Source organism: Lissotriton vulgaris, chromosome 10 (genome assembly GCF_964263255.1).
Source record: "Lissotriton vulgaris chromosome 10, aLisVul1.2, whole genome shotgun sequence".
NCBI classification, from domain to species: Eukaryota; Metazoa; Chordata; class Amphibia; order Caudata; family Salamandridae; genus Lissotriton; species Lissotriton vulgaris.
In genome coordinates, this window is record NC_141698.1 from 1,010,492,186 (window position 1) to 1,010,509,855 (window position 17,670).

The following is a 17,670-nucleotide window of genomic DNA, read 5'->3' on the forward strand; positions in this document are numbered from 1 at the left end:
CAAGGATTACAGGCAGCCTGTAAGCATCTTAATTAACATTGAGACCTGTAGTCTATGCTTGGATGTTGTGACCTACACGTCTTCTGCAAGGTTTGTAGAATGCCTCCACTGGTTCTTCCTAGGTTAATATGCTGTTAGAGTCCTTCCCTGCAGTTGTAAAGTAGCTCATAACGTATTAGGCAACATTTTCCACCACTTGTTTGATGGCCTGCTCCTTCAAATGAGTGAGTGTCTGACCAGAGAGATGGCAACTTTTGGGAATCCTGAATTGAGGTGCAAGATGATTGTTTACATGTGTTACTTATACGCTGCATTGTTTTTTGATGCCTTTTTCTATTTAATACTGGCAGGAATAGTACATGAGGGTGATTTTACTCCATTGTTCATGTTAAGGTTTGTAGTGCAATGATTACATTCTTAGAGTTCTGTGACTGCAATTCAGTTCCATGTTTAATGCTTAATATATATTAAATTAATATTCTGTTATACGATTGGAAATTTCAAATAAATGTTAACTTTCTTTTAAAAATAAATATGAGCTTGTGTGTAGAGCCAAAATGAAGAGCCACAGAGAATTTTGAATGTGAAAACCAGGTATCCTATGGTGCATTAGCTTTAGGGAATTGCCTTGCAGTGAGCCCGTGCCAGGTAATTTTTTCGGTATTGAATACACTACTTCCTTGCTGAAATAATTGTTTTCTTATTTGTAGGCGACTCATGATTGAGAAGATTGCAGCCCACCTTGCCGATTTCAGCCCCCGTCTTCAGAGCAATACAAGAGCACTTTATCAGTACTGCCCCATCCCTGTTATCAATTATCCACAGCTTGAGAATGAGCTGTTCTGCAACATTTATTACTTGAAGCACTTTTGTGACATAGTCCGATTTCCTAACTGGCCAATCAAAGATCCTGTAAGTCAAGAAAAAGTTAACTTTCTTTATTTCTAATTCTTTTAACTTTTTCGATAAGTTAAATGTACATCATTCCAGTAGTTGACAAACCAAATTTAGAGGGCAGGACAGGTATTATTGCATGGGATAATTTGCTTACTTTCATTTAGACCTGTTCCTATTAGCAGATGGTCCATATTGTGATGGTTTAAATGTGTTGGTGGTATAATGCCTGTTCATGGCTAAGTTGGACATCAGCACAATTACACTTTGCAGATAAAGAAATTCACAGATAGCAAACATTGTAGACTCATGCTGCAATAAAATGACTGGTCCTCAGACATTTCTTCCATTGATTAAAAAACCTCCCAGGGTTCCTTACAATGCTATACTCCAACTGACTGTCCAGCAAGCTGCAGGGTACTCTGGCTCCTTTTTGAGCCTTCGGTAGACCCTTTTCACAATTTTTCCTCCCTCATGCTTGCACCATCTGCCAATCAGCTACTGTCTCTCATGGTTCCTTAGGCCTTTCAACTCAGTGCTTGCTGCTGGCTTTTTTTTTTTTACCTCAGTGGGTTCTACTCAACTCATGTGATTTTGAAACCAGAGTGACATAGGAGGTTCTGCCCATTCATTTGCCACCATGGGTCTGGTTTGGAGAATCTTGAGTCTTAAAAATGTATCAAATCTAGCCAGATGGCCCTCGGGTAGCAGGTAACCTAAATACTGTGTTACCACCCCTTCCTCCAGACTCATATATTCTTATGGCCTCATTATGATATTTGGTCGTAGGTCATTTTGGGAGGTAAAAGCCAGTCATTTAATACCAAAAGGTGTGGCACCCAAGAAGTTATTTGCAGGTAAACCATTTCCAGACCTCCACCATAAGTTTGAAAATTCTTAGCCATGGAGACCGTGGGTACCATCGTCTTCCCTACCAGCCAACATGGAGTGTATCTTGGCAGTGAAATTCTGTAGGAAGCCCACACAGACCACATAATAGTTTTGGAAATAAAACATTTCCATGGGAGGAGCACCATTTTGAAGAGGTCGATTCTGCTTATCACTATAGGGAAGAACTGCCACCCATTTAGGTTAATTTATGTTCAATCACATTATACATCCAACTTGTACCTTCATCCTTGGCTGTGAATTCACCCAAGTACTTGAAACTAGTAGTCTCCCACTTGAAATAGTATAGCTAGTCAGTCACACACTCACCTCTTTTGATGGGTAACAATATTGGCTTTGTCCATGTAACATGGTAACCAGACATTTCTCCAAACATTTAAGGTATCTGAATCGTACTTGGGCCTGACCTTCTGTAGAAACTGAGATGCAAAAGTGTATGAGCTTATGAAATACAGTCACCACACTCCTCGACCACCTTTAATCCCTGAACCTGGGCATGGATACAAACCCAAACAGCTAGTGGCTGGAATGCTGATTCTAAAGGCAGCGGCTTCCGCGGGCAGTCTTGACGGGTTCCTCTCGCATGAAGGGACCAGTATGTGTAAAGAGTGTTTCAACGCGATCCACCAGGTGACCTTTAAGCCCCAGATTATTCCCCAATTGGAGCATATCTGGGTGAGTAGAAAACTCCTTGACAAAAATCTCTAGCTCTAATAAACTTATATGGGGTATGCATAAGCCAGAATAGAGAGATCTTTTATAATATGTAAATCCTCACCTCTTGCCATTTCTTGTGAGGGGGTAGAACGTTGTGAAACAATCAGCAAATGCCTGCCCCATTGCATTGTGTAACTTACGTTCCATCTTAGTTTTGGACCCCTTCAGAAATCAGGCTGCTATGTCCTTCATACTCCACCAGTATAGCAGCTTTCCTACTGCCACATTCATAAATGAGTCTTTGGAACACCTTCCATGCCTTATATTCAGTTTAATTTAGGGACAGCCTACTGTGCCGCTTTAGGACGAGAACCTCAAAGTCCACCAACCATTTGTCTTCTCTCAATCTCCACTCTTGAGGTAAGTAATCGGTATGCCTGTCAGGGTTCACTTAAAAACATTTAAGTTGTGTGACCTGAAGGGATTAACAGAGTCATCTCTATAAAGTGAAATTCAGTCTATTCCCGAGGAGCACCATAAAGAAGCCACCAGTCAGGTATCTAATGTTAAGATGCCACATTTCCTGTGATCTTATGTGTTAGTGACCAATACGATTCTCAACTGTAGAGTATTCTGACAGTCTGTGTGCAAAAGGTATGTGTCTTATTAAGCATTGGTAAATGCATAAAGCTATATTAGCATATGGAGAAAAAAAACTTGTGTAAAGCTGATTAAGATCTGAACCCATGCTCAGTCAGATTGAAGGCACATTCAATATTAGACTGACCCAAGGACTATTCAAAGTCTGCTTTGTTATTTTTCACTGGTTGTTGAGCGGTGTTTCTGCTGTATGCATTGTCCAAAACTCCCATTCGAGCTAGAGTCGCAAGCGGAATCCGGGGCAACTATTTGCAAAGGGTATAAAGGACTCCACTTAACAAAGGAGGCAACATTTCTTTGTCTTGAGATGGCAGTCTTGCATAAGTCCTTGGGTGCCATCTTAAGTTGCTTAAGAAAATGCTGCTCTAATGGATGACAATAAAGGTTAGACCCAAACTTTAGCCCCTCCTACAAAAAATGACTGGCAATCCACAAACCGTGTTTCGCACTGACTATCCACTGCTGCAGACATACTTAGACAAGAAGTGGAACATTGAATTTGGATAGTATATTTGCCACCACTTTCAGAATTACTTGGCAACAAGGCTAAAGGCAGGGTCCGTCTTGCCTTCTGGCACTGCCCTGCATGATGCTGGAAGACATTTGAAGCTCCACAATAAAAATATCCTCCTCGGCTCATACTTTGACACTGATTGGGTTCTTTCTGGTGCAACTATTGTAAGTAGAGAATGAGAAGTATGATGTAATGTTTAAACCCTTAGTCTTTTATCAGGTTCAGAAGACAGGTATGAATCTCCAGTGAAGTCCTTGCTACCCTCTTCACCCAGGATGTAACTCTTTCAGAGAACTTTCCAGTTGTATTACCCGTGGGAGAAATCTCTTCGTACCTTACTCCTTTGAGTGACCCAGTGCACCTCTTCAGGCCTTTACTACCTGATTGATGGATCCTGCCAGCCTAACCATTCCTAATGAGACTGATACATGCTCCACTATCAGGTTGGACTTGTGTTAACGCTTCGCCAAGGGGACATCCAGTTCAACCTAGTCCATATCTTTCTGAAGTCCAGGTGGTGGGACCTTAGCCATAGTCAGGGCCGCAGCGAATGTGACTGTTTTTCCAAGACTTAGTTCCTCTATCTGTCCATCCCTTCTGTTCCTTCTGTTCCAATTGTATCAGTCCAGCCTACTGTGGCTACCACAGATCTGTAATCAATGATCCTTGCTTCTCAAAAACTGATGTAATCTCTCTGTGAGAGGCTGTCCTGGTATATGATGTATATATTTAAAGTGGGTACCCTGCACCAGTCCAGGCAACCCTTATGGTGATTTAAGAGGTCTCAAACAACCTTAGAAAGCTATCCAAATGGTAGCTGTGGAGAGCAGCCTTCAGGCTAAGTCTTGAAGGAGTGTAAAGCAGCTTGTTTTCCCAGAATGTAATCTTATAGTATATATTAAATGTGAGGGAACCACACAAGGTATTTATAAAAATATGCATTTATTATATAATACTCTCTAGTACGTTTCAGTATTTCCTACACGGAGATAGAGATAAAGCACACAATACTTCAGCAAAGAAATGACATTAAAGTGCACTAATAAACAGCGGGCCACTGGGGGACCAAACTTTATACTAAGAAAGTGGAATAATTGCTATGACTCGAGTCAAGACGATGTCAAGAGAGTGTAGAATTGTTGGGACCCCAAGGAACCACCCAAGGTGAGTAGATAGGACCCCACTGAGGACGGTAGAGTGTGGGAACACAACCGCGTGCTCTGTACAAATGTATGGGAAAGTCGCGGTTGGAGTTTTAGAGATTAAGGACCCTTCCCAGTGGACTACAAAGAAACCCTGTGGAAGACAGAAGGTTGGAGAGCCACCCCACCCTTGGTTACCGAAGTATCCAAGTTACCTAACCCAGGGATACCAGGTGCATAGGTGTGAAGTGGCACCGGAAACTGCAGTCGAACCCAATGGAGGACCTTGGATTCCCACGAACAGTCTCATCCCTTCCAGCAGTGGATCTTTTCAAACGTTGATTCTTGTCAATGAGTACCTGAAATCAGAGGGGACAGTGTCTGGGTCACTTCAAGGTGACCTTGGGCCTGGTAGACTAATGCCTACCGATGTTGAGTGCTTCAGGATTGTTGACGGGGAACTGACTGCATCTGCTGGGACCAGGCGACGTGGAGGATGACCAGGAGCCGGATATGAGCTGTCTCACGAAGGCTGTCTAATACTGAGGGGTCGGTACCCGGCGTGAGCACCAACAACCCTTGGCAACGGCAACCCACGCAGAAGGTCAAGGGAGTGTGCAGTTCGGACCAGCAAGGTCCAGGAGACTCACCACACGCAGGGAGTCATGGCAAGCCTGGAGCAATCAGGGGAGCCCAAGAAAAGTAAAGTTGACCCTCAAATGGACAGACAGGCCGGAGGCACAGTAGTCGCGAGAGGACCTCGAGCAGCTTCACAAAACAGCATGCCCCGGAGCACACGGTGCAAGGTGGGTGTAGATCTTTGTGGGAAGTGGTTGGGGCTACTCGGAGCCTAATGCACTTGTTAAAGAATTACCAACAAGCACATGCACTTGAAAAAGTATGCAGTGCACAGGGGTTTGGGTATTGCAGCCCCCACGAGGGATTCTGAACTCAAACTTGGTGAGAAGGCAGCTCGGACCTTGAGGGACGTAGAAACCCACCTCCTGTGTTGATGAGCCTTTCGGAGTCAGTAGGAAATCGGGATCAGCAGACCAGTCAGCAGTGTTGCGGTGCCTGCGACTGCAGGGGAGTAACTCCTTCACTCCAAGGGAGATTATCTTCAGTTGTCTTTGATGCTCCACAGGTCCTGCACAGATCCTGTACGGTGCACAGGCACAGACGATGCAGCAGACTGAGAGGGATACTAAGTCCAGTCCAAACGTAGTACAGAGTGCCCAGACATTCGAAGTGCAGTGGTTTCAATTTAGAATCTTTTCCACAACGGATCTAACGTCATTAAGCCGGATATTCCCTTAAGTACCCACAGCCAGGTAAGTCCTTAAGTATCCATGGGAGGGTGTTGGAAAGATTCAGGGGACCCTCCCAGGGAAGGGTCTGGACCGAGGGGGAAGTTACTTTCATGTCTTTAGTCCAGCAGTTTTGCGCCAGAGCAAGAGCCAATGGCTCCCAGGGCTGGTTTGAACTGAACTATGCACAGGAATACCAAATGTGCCCCTCATGCAGTCTTTCAGATGCTGGCAAGCGCACCCACCTAGCCCTAATACACTACATCCTGTCTGAGAGGTGGTCACACCTCCCTGTTACAGGATGCCTATTTTTCTGCCTTCCCCTACTCGAGCTTGGCTCAGCAGCAGGAGGGCAGAAATGTGTCTCTGGTCGGCAGCAACCATATAGTGCTGTCCGTAGGGACCCCACAAAGTACGCTTCTGATGGTTGGAATCATACCTTCCACACAGGTTACCGGTGAGGAGGTATGATTCCAACATGTTTGACACCAAACACAATGGGGTTTGTTTCAGCAGTTTTAGCGTTGGTCGTTCACATGGTCGCGTAACTAATACCCCTTCATATATCATATATGGCTACTTCACTGACAACCCGGGAGAATGGACTCCGTAGGCTACAGGGGTGTTCTGCTCATACAGGGGCACCCTTTCACTTAGAACCAAGCACCCTTCCCTCAGGATTGTAAAGGCCAACTATGTGGTGACTTATAGGTTTTAAGTGCACTGACCCTTAGATATAGTAAACCTATATCTTAAATAAGTGGTGCATGCACCAACTTACACTGGCTGCAACTGCAAGCCTGTAGTTCCATTTTGCGTGGCCTCTCATGGGTGGCATAATACATGCTTCAACCCATGGGATTCAGAAAAGGGGGTGGTGATGGACAGAGTATCTGAATTAAACAGAACACTCATACCCAGTCAACAGATCAGGGCTTGATCCATCACCGTTTTTTAGCTCACTGCACCATCCCAGCTCAGAACCTGGCTATATGCAAATTAGTCTGTCCCTGGCCCAGTGCTTCATGGGAACAGGGCAGACTAAACTACCAAGCCAATTCTTTTACTGGAAAGGAAACAAGCTTCCGGGGACCGGTTTCTGGCATTACAGCCGTCTTCGGCCCGGCTTGCTTGAATCCTGATGGTGCAGTGAGCAAGGGACTCATGTCTGAGCATACCCTTCCACGCTTATGGTGGACAAAACGATTCAGAAAAGGGGGTGGTGATGGACACTGACCCTTAGATATAGTAAACCTATATCTTAAATAAGTGGTGCATGCACCAACTTACACAGGCTGCAACTGCAAGCCTGTAGTTCCATTTTGCGTGGCCTCTCATGGGTGGCATAATACATGCTTCAACCCATGGGAGGCCTCTGTGGTACCTATGCCCTGGGTTCATGCGTACTATATACTAGGGAGTGATAAAGGTACCCCAGTATCCAATCTGGAGTGTATCTAAGTACATATAACAGTTTAGGGAGAAAGCAGATACACTGGGGTCCTGATTAGCAGGATCCCAGTTAGACTAGTCAAAAACCATCTTAGCACCCTGCAAAAAGTGGAACATTTTCATCGCTAAATGAGTGAAATGCTTACTCCAGATTTCTTCCATGATCTGCAGGTCACATGTTCAAATCCTGGAAAGGACACTTTAGCTTTCCATCCTTCCCAGGTTCAGAAGTGGGTTATCATTAAATTGACTTACAAAGCTTAAATGTGTGACAAGATGTAACTATATAAAATCAAGTTATTATTACTTATGCTGCTAAAATTGCATGCATGCAGTGGTGTATGTGCAGATATACATGTTGCCATTTTATGCACATGATATAGTGCTGCACCTACTTATATGCTGCTGAGTTCAGTGACTTTGCCTTAACCCCTTCGATGCTGATGACAGAACGGTTCCGTCATCAGCATCAGCATCGGCTGAGCTGTGCTGATGACGGAACCGTTCCGTCATGACTCCGCCCGCGCAAGGTGGAGTCAGCATGGGCGGGGAATTCGCGCCGCACGGATGCGGTTAAAGGGAGTATGTGTACAGCTTGAGTCTCATCAGATTGAATTGAAAAGTTTTCAGTGATGCAGAGCCCATTCTTCTTTTGTCTTTAAAAATTGATTGATGATTATAGCTTTAACAATGCATGAAATATCTGAAACTGAGACAAGGTATAAAAGGGATATAGTCTTCTCTTGGTGGCATTTAAGAAAAACAGGGTAGATGTTGAGTGTTGTGGCAGAGAAAGTGAAATAGACTGTGGTTTTTATTCCCGCTATTTTCTGGTTCCAAAGATGGACGGAGACCTTTGTCCTAGCCTCGACCTCAGAGCCCTCAACTGCTTACTCAAAAAGGAGTTCAGGATGTTCACCCTAGTTCAGGTTCTGTCTGCCCTGGACCCCGGAGACTGGATGGTAGCGCTGGACTTGTAGGATGACTATTTTCTTCCAAAGAGGGTTCCATATTTTTGGACTTAACGTACCCTATGTGGGGTAGTGGTAGCTGTCGAATGGCTTGCGCTCTGCTAGGGGGTTCTGGTCGCCTTCGGTTATCTATTCTCCATGGCGTTTACGTAGGGTGCTATTCCTTCTTGACCTTGTGTGCGCGCCACTCGTAGTGGTGTGCCCGGACATCTCCTCCTCTCCCTGCTCCTGTCCTGAGGTCTGGGATGATCCTGTGTTCTCCCTTGCCAGGCGCCGCCTACTCGGCCTTCCTGGGGCCTGGGGCTTTTCTTCTTGCTTCTGGCGGCTTTGACTGCCGGCGCTGTTCTGGCTGGCAGGTTGCTCTCCATCTGGAGTGGGTTCGCCTTCTTTTCCCTTGCTTCCTTGGGTCCTCTAGGCTTCTTCTTCCTCACTTCCTGTCTTGGCATTGGGCGGAAGCTATGTTACCTTGTGGAGGACTGGGGTGCTTCGGTCTCTCTCTGACCTTCCCCCTGGTTCCTCTGCAGTGAGTGTACGGGCCTCATCAGCCTTCTTCTCCCTCCTACATCCTCTTGGGGTCGGTGGGGTTCTGCTTGTGGGGGTTCCCATTGCCTGGCAGGGACGAGGTTCTACCTGGTCCACAGATCTGGTCCCCTGTGGGGCCCTCTGTTCTGTATTGGCTGGTGGGGTCCTTTCGCAGACCCTCCTTCCCAGGAGGGTATTGCTGGGGTATCTATTCTACATGAAGGCATCTGCGGTTTCTATCAGATGTAAGAGTTACTTACCTTCGGTAACGATGTATCTGGTAGAGACCATTCTAGCCGCAGATTCCTTTGCGACCCGCCAGACCTCCCGTATGGACTGGTCCCCTTCCTTGCTCAGGATGGGGGTGGTAGGTTACTACATGTGCATGACTTTTACGCATGTTCCTTGCCTCTGGGGCAAAGGGGTGAGAGGCTGTCCATATGCTGGCAGGGTGGCTGCGCAGGGCTCTGCTTGTTCTTTCTTCTTTCTCTGCCTTTGGGTTCTGCGGTATTGACACTACTCTGTGTGGTGTTGTTAGTCACCGTTTCTTTCCAATTTTTCTGCTCTTTGCACACTGTTCCCATGCTTCCACAGTTTTATATCTGGTGGTTCAGCGTTGTGGTGCGGAAAAATTCTCCGAAGAAAACTGACGTCGGCGTGCCGGGGCGGGTCTTATGTGACCTCGCTGACGTCAAGTACGCGGACGACGCCTGGGCGGAGTCGCATGCTGTCGCCCCGGCGCGCAGGGATGCTGTGGCAAAAACGTTTCCGGATCCAGTCTGACGCCATGGGATAATTCTACGTGAAGGAATCTGCGGCTAGAATAGTCTCTACCAGATACATCTTTACCAAAGGTAAGTAACTCGTCCTACAGAACTGTCCATTGACCCCTTATCTGCTTCTCTAGCAGATATTCTCCATTTATCCTTTCCTTGGCACAGCCGGGCTCTGCTCTAGGCACTCTGAAGGGCTAACTTCTGGCCCTCTCAGCTTTTCTTCGTATGCCAGATCAGCCTTCACATTTTAAGTCCCCTCTGGTGCAGAGGTTTTTGAAGGGGTTAACCCACTTGTTTCCTCCTTCTCCATTTTTTATGCCACAATGGGACCTTAATTTGGTCCTTACTTTCTTGATGAGCCGCTACACAACTCCCCCTCTACGGTTGCTCACTATCAGAACAATCTTTTAGATGGCAATTACCTCTGCCAGGAGGGTGAACGAACTACAGGCACTGTCATCACACCCTCCTTACCTGACAGTTTTCTTGGACAAAGTGGTACTGAGAACTAGTGCATCTTTTCTGCCCAAGATTGTAACTCCCTTCCACTGGGAGAGTCCGTTAATCTACCCTCATCATATGCACCTCTGCACCCTTTCAAAGAAGAGCATCTCCACCGTCTGGACACAAAAAGAGTGTTATCGTTCTACCTTGATCGCACTCATCCTACAGGTAGATGATATTGCCACTAGAAATGCTGTCTTGATGGTAAGAAACCGGAGGGTACAATTATGTAGCAGCACAAAAGGGAGCACACATGAGGTAAGTGAGAACCGGGTTCAGATCCCACTGAGGCATAGTGAAGGTCGTAGGGGAAAACATATGTACAAGCCCTTTCCAGAACCTGTTTACAATAGGGGACTTGAATAAAGAGGGTTGGACCTTCGCTGCTCTCTTCACCACCTTAGCATAAGACACTCCCTCGTCCTCCGTAGGGTGGGGAGAGCATACCAGTATATGGAGAGGTGTCCAGTCCACTGACTTCTGCAACCTCCTTATACCAGTGCAGTTCCTCACCAGCAGTGTTTAACCAGTGCTCTATAGGGTCCAGTTACCCCTCCCACTCTTCTCCCATGCCTGTAACCTCCACAAAATGTGCAGGCAATGACCTAGAATCCCATGTTTCCATTGGCGCTGGAATCAGCATTGATCAGTGGTGTTCCAACTCGGAGTTGTCGGGAATCAGAGACCGGCGCCTGGGAAGGTCACATTGGCATGGCCTAAGTTGGATCCATGAGACACCACCGGAGCAGAGGCCAGAGCCATCGGCGTGTGACTTGATGGGGCCTCTTCTGACCCCGCCAGTCCCGGAGGTGCATTAAAGGGGTTGACCTATTCAAATACTTTGTAAAATTCTTTTATTTGAGCGGGGTCACTCCGGCTCCCATAAACAGGAGGCGGTGCAAAGTTGGACCTGGCATCGGCTTCACAGATTTGTGCCTGGAACGTCCATGTTCCTCACTAAACCCGTTAATTCTCAACAGACGAGGTGAAGTCGAAGTGGTTTTCTTCTTCTTCTTCTTGTGCTTCTTCCTCAAGTGTCGGGATGACCTTGAGTGCGATGAAGACTTGGGCTCCTGGAGTGGTCCCACGACCTTCTCTTTCTTGATCTGGATGAGACTCCCAAGGAGTCGCGCCAGATGGCGTTGACTGCTGGCCGAAAGCAGCTTTAGGGACCGCTCCCTCTAAGCGTTCAGCACCATCGCCCAGCAGTCCAAGCACAAATTTGAGTTGTAATCACACTCGAGACACCACAAACACACAAGGTGCGGGTCAGTAACCAACATGGCGCATTGACAGGTGCCACACAACTTAAAACCTAGAGTTCATCCCTTGACACATAAGCACATCAACAAAACTTCAAAAAAAGACTGTTAAAAGAGAAAGAGGGGTATCTCTTCTCTGGATCAGCACTAACTGGCACAGAAAGAAAAGAACTGATGTCCGTGCACCTGTGTGGCACCTATATAGGTGACCAAAACATCATATCAGACGCCAACGACGCAATGCAGAGCCGAATGGAGCCACCCAACAGTGCGCAGGGGTACTGCTCACGCAAAAGTTTCCGAACCCAGTCTTGTGGTAAATTAAATATTACCCTGTCGGAATTTCTATACTTAAACAATGGGTCATGCATATAATGAGAGGCAGAGTCCGTGGTGTCCGATTCAGAAGGGCTTTATTTCAGTAACTCGAGTTAAGGGAGAATCGGGTTCCATCACCACTAAGGTTCAGGAAGGGTCTTCTGAACTTTATTCACAGAGTACAATATTTATACATGGAATATACATTGCATTGCATAGAGAAGGAGGAGCGCTCCAGGCAGAGCAAGAGAAAGAGAGAGATAGGAGCATATGGGCGTGCAAGAGGCGTGTAAGAAGGCGTACATGTGGGCGTTCACTTGAGGAGTCATAGGTGAGTCATAGGTGGGTGGATACATGGAGGGGGTCTGCATGGTCAGCTGGAACCTTTACCCTACTTGTGTGCGCAACTTGGTCATGACGTGCAATGAACGTGTAACTGGGGGAAGCTGGGGGGAGTTGACTTTCGATCTAGTAGAGAAGCCTTCAGTGTCGGGATGACCCGCACGTCTGGTATTATCTGCTATCTTAGGTTTGGAGGATGTATTGTCTGAAGTAAAGGTCGCTCGAGCAAAGGTTGCTCATCACCAAGAGCCAGTGTGTGCATATATTTCTTCGTGCATTGCGTGGGGGCCATGGGCTTTCTATGGATGCGAGCTCTGTAAATCACTTCAACGGAGACAGAAAGGCTAGGCCCTATCTCTGCAGTCTGGTTCTGTTTACCTTCTTCACTAGGCAGGAATGTGTTTCTGTGGAGCAAGTAGATAACTGTGTGCAAAATACTGTCTTGGCAGGCCGGGCTGGGCCCCTTTCGGCTGAGCCAGAAGTATGCGAGAGGTCAGGGATACGTAGCTAAGCTGCAGCTTTCAGAGTGTCTGGAGGCAAGAAACCTGAATTCGGAGACTGGCTCAGGCTGAGCCACAAAACGGGTTCATCTCGACTTTTTATTAAACGTGCACAATGCAAATACATTGGCAACATAGCAACATAGGCCTCAGTGCAGAATTAACGTTTCTTTCATGGAAGGCTTGGTAACTGACATTCTAATGTGGGACGGAAATACAGAGGCATTATTATTACAGGCATGAGAGGGAAAATGCATGGGTGACATGCACATACACTAAACGTGGGGTACATGCAGGGGACACATTGGCCACGTAAAATTTCTATTTCCTCATTCCCTCCTTGTCCCCTACTGTGCCCTTCAGGACACATCTATATTCATGAGACCGTATATCTGATCATACAGCATCATTTTTTCTTTTGTATACGTGGATGGGGAATACAGGCAGTGGCACACAAGCCGCAAATCGCCGACCCACATTGCAGACAGAGACAGCAGCTGAATATCATAAGCAGTATCATTCCTAGGAACGACAACACTTTCCATCCCCATGCTGATATTACACCCCAGAGCCAACTGGACCAAGTCCATGTGCCTGGGTCTTGATGTATCTCATGAACAATCTTGTGGAGCCTTGTTATTGCTGCGTACACAGATGGCGCGTTATTAGGAATAAACACGCAACAACTGGAGCCGATCACTCTACAAGCCCCGCCCCTATCTGCCAGGATGACGTCAAGAACAAGTCGATTCTGAAGAACAACAAGTCGCATGGCAGACTGCTCCTGGGTCAAGTTCGCCAGGGCAGATGCAGTCTCATTCACTACTGCTTCTAGAGTTCTTGTTAACCTGCGTATGAGTTTACTGTTTTGAACGGGACCTATGAAGAAAAAGAATCCTCTATTGAAATCTGTATATTGCTCCCAAGCTGTCTCAGTCTGATCAACCACTGGGGAATCGGTCTCTCTCCGGTGTCTAACAAGCTCTAGTCGTGAATCTCGATGATAATGGGATGGGGCTAGAAAGACAGGGGGCAGAAGGAACGATATATAGCATGTTCCACCCCAGTCTAAGGGCAGATGTGCATATGCTGTCTGACCGCAAATAAAATAGGAATGGCGAGATGTGTTGAAGGAAGACTTTCCTTGATCATTAAACTCGACTACAGTATTACATTCACTGTGTCCCAAATGTACCGATCCTTTCTTTCTGAAGCACAAATCACCTTTTACTGGTAGGACTCTAATAAACGGTGGACCTACATTTTGCTTGGGCTGAACATTCAAGATCATGAAGTTAAGGAAAGTATTTCCTTGCTCGTACTCTTCATTTTCTAGATCGGTCCCCTTCCTTTGGGGAAGTCCGTCTTCGTCTGGAAAACATGCCTCATTCATTACTTTATTCAAATCTCCCCATATCCAATCGTCCTGGGAAACTGTGGACTTTCTGTCTAGTGATGTCATTAAGGCAAACCATGCTCCGCACGAACCATTGTGGGAGAACGGTAAAGGGAAGAAGGGCAGTACTCCCTTCGTCTTTTGAAAAGGTGGAAGTTGGCCACATACCCAACAATCTGTCGCATTGTTGGTTTGATGAGAACGGTGCAACATCCGAATAAAAGTATTGTTGCGCAGGGCTAGTCGATATGACAATTCATGGGGTGGCAGATCACTAAATGTATGCTCTGCGGTGTCATTAATGGAAAAGTGTATACGTGAAGAAATAGGAGGAAAGAAAACATGTAGTGTCAAGCTGATACATATGATAGTGATGCACAGAAGAGACATAAAAATCAGAGTTACTATACATCTACTGCGTAATATCTTGCAGTATTTCTCTTTCATCTTGCTCTTTTTACTATTCTGGTCTAGGATCTTATACATGTCAGGAACCTGTCTAACCGATTCACCACCTAGTGGACTTAAACAATTAAACGCTGTCTGACTTACTAGATCGTAACTTGGACCTATACTCTTGTTGCGGAGTCTTTTCTAGCAAAGGGGGCTTAGAGTCTGTACTATCGGTACTGTCTTTAGTCTTTATCAAAGTTCCAGGATCTCCAAAGTATCTTTTACAATGTTGGGCATGAAGCCATCCTTTACGTCCTTCGACCTTGACGGCAGTCCTCGTGGTGAGCAGTACTAATTTCGGTGTCTTCCAGCGCGGCTCAAGGGGGCTTGATCGATCAAAGTTCCGTATATAAACAAAATTTCCAGGGACAATGGCGTGCTCCTTGACTTGGGTGTAGTCAGGGAAGGCGGCGGCAACCTGTGATCGACAAGAGAGTAGTGCAGACATCAAGGAAGCCAGGTAATCGGTCAGCATGTTACTGTCAACATCAGTTATTTTCTTAGGCATAGGCGTACCCCACATATTCGGTGGTCTACCGAAAACCACTTCATAAGGAGATAGGCCTGTTCTGGAATGAGCTACCATACCCATGTAAAAGAGGGCAACCGGCAAGGCTACCATCCAATCCACGCCTTTGTCTGCACAAATCTTTGCTAATTTCGTCTTAAGTGTCTGATTATGGCGCTCAACAAGTCCAGCTGCTTCAGGGTGTCGTACACAATGAAACTTCCACTGATATCCTAACAGAAGGGACACTTGTTTCATTAATTCAGAAGAAAAGGGCTGACCATTATCTGAGTACACGACACGGGGCAATCCATATCGTGGGAAAAACTCACGCACCAATTGCCTGGCGGTGGTCACAGCAGTATAATCTGGGACTGGGTACGCTTCTGTCCATCTAGATAGTGCACACACAACTACCAGGACATACTTGTAACCTCTACATCTGTCCATTTGGATATAATCCATCTGGAGGACTTCAAAAGGATGGTCAGGAGGATGAAATCCGCCTTGTTCCACCGGAATGCCTTTGCCTGGATTGAACTGGCAACAGATCATACAGGTGCGTACTTTCTGTTTCGCTGCTGCACGTAGGTGCTTGTTAAACCAGATATTCTGTAAGCTGTCTAGCATTGCCTTTTCTCCTAAGTGTGCTGGACTATGTGCTGTGTTTATGATCACTTGTACCATAGAGTCTGGGAGAAACCATGTAGCTTTGCTTTTAGTCATCCAACCTTGGTCAGTCTGGACCCCTCCTTGTTCAGTCCATTTCTTTATTTCATCTGAAGTGGCATGTGTCTGTATGTCGAGTACATCTTGTGAAGGATCCCTGACTGTCATGCTTTTTGTCAGTAATGGTACCTCTGTCTTTGTCGTGTCTGTTGGTGTCTGGGCTGTCAATTTAGCAGTTCGGTCTGCTAGGTCATTACCCTGGGAAATGGCGTCTGTAACTTTGGTGTGTGCTTTGCATTTCAGGATAGCTATGGCTGTAGGTAAATGTATTGCATCTAACAGAGCCTGAATGAGCGGGCCGTGCTGAATTTTAGCCCCATGAGAGGTCAAGAAACCTCTCTCCTTCCATAACACTCCGAAATCATGAACAACACCGAATGCATACTGTGAATCTGTATAAATGTTCACTTTCAAGTTCTTGGCTCTTATGCAGGCTTGTGTCAGAGCGATGAGCTCTGCTGCTTGTGCTGACAGTGTGTCTATTTTCTGTGTCTCTATTTTATTTATTTATTTATTTGTGATTTTGTAACGCGCCGGACTCACACCCGAAGGTGTATCTCCGCGCAGTGCTGTCTGAGAGTGTTAGGAGAGAGAGGCTTTAGTACTGAAACAGAGTGGTCTTAAGACTCTTCCTGAAGCTTGAGTGGCTGGTACACTGCCTGAGGGAGAAAGGAAGGCTGTTCCATAGACGTGGGCCCATAACAGAGAGGGCACGTCCTCCCTGTCTGGTCTTGCTAAATCGGGGAATCTGCAGTAACAACTGGTTACTAGAGCGCAGGTTACGTGGGGGGCAATGATGGACAAATTTTTCTGCTAGATAGGACGGCCCTAGATTATGCAGACTTTTGTGCACCACACAGCAGGTCTTAAATTCCACCCGTTTCCGGATGGGCAGCCAGTGGAGTAGTTTAAGAAGGGGCCGGGATGGAGTTCTGGGGGGAGCATTAGTCACCAGGCGTGCTGCGGTGTTCTGTACGACTTGGAGCTTGTTTAGTACGCCTTCATTGGCCGCTAGGAGAAGACCGTTACAATAGTCCAGGCGACTCAACACGAGGGCCTGGACCAGGGTCTTCCTCGAGCTGTCAGGGAGGAAAGGAAACACCTTCCGAAGGAGGCTAATGACATGGAAGCAGGACCCCACCGTAACGTTGACATGGTGTGCAAGAGTGAGGTCGTGGTCGAGGCGGACCCCCAGATTTTTCACCACCTGTTTAGGGGAGGGGGCCTCTCCCAAACTAGTGGGCCACCAGTCAGGGGTCCACAAGATTTTAGCTTCCCCGAACAACATGACTTCTGACTTTCCCACATTACACTGGAGAAAGTTGTTGGCCATCCAACTGGCGACCGCCGTCATGCCACTCGAGAAGGCCTGCCTTACCTCAGGGGTAAAGGTCTTAAAGGTAAACAACAGTTGAGTGTCGTCAGCGTATGAAATGGGTACAAACCCGTACGACCTCATAATGTTAGCCAAAGAGGCAACATAAACATTAAACAGCGTAGGGCTCAGACAGGAGCCCTGCGGGACTCCTCTAGTGATTTTAGAGGGATTAGAAATGAAGGTACCCATGTTCACCTGCTGGGTACGTTCTGTAAGAAAGCTAGTGAACCACGCCAGGGCTGATTTTTCTAGGCCGATCTCCCCTAGTCTCTTTAGAAGAATGGTATGTGATATGGTGTCGAATGCTGCGGACAAGTCCAACAGCACCAACACCACAGACAGACCCCTGTCCAAGGACATACGTATAGTATCCGTGACCGAGAGAAGAGCAGTCTCGGTACTATACTTAGGCCTGAACCCAGATTGGGAATGGTCCAGGCAACCGGTCCGCTCAATGAAACTGGAGAGGTGAATGT

The 17,670-nt window shown here is 46.6% G+C and overlaps 1 protein-coding gene across 4 annotated transcripts in view; it reads left to right on the forward strand.

Moving 5' to 3' along the window:
• DNAJC13 (DnaJ heat shock protein family (Hsp40) member C13) overlaps positions 1–17,670 on the forward strand; it is a 1,694,551-nt gene that overhangs the window by 909,942 nt on the left and 766,939 nt on the right. For all 4 annotated transcript variants that reach the window (XR_015300721.1, XM_086942056.1, XM_086942057.1 and 1 more), the window contains one exon: positions 711–912. Coding sequence is in view for 3 of the 4 variants with exons in the window: in XM_086942056.1 (XP_086798182.1) it covers positions 711–912 (202 nt within the window). In the remaining variant the exon portion in view is untranslated. The remainder of the gene's footprint in view (positions 1–710; positions 913–17,670) is intronic.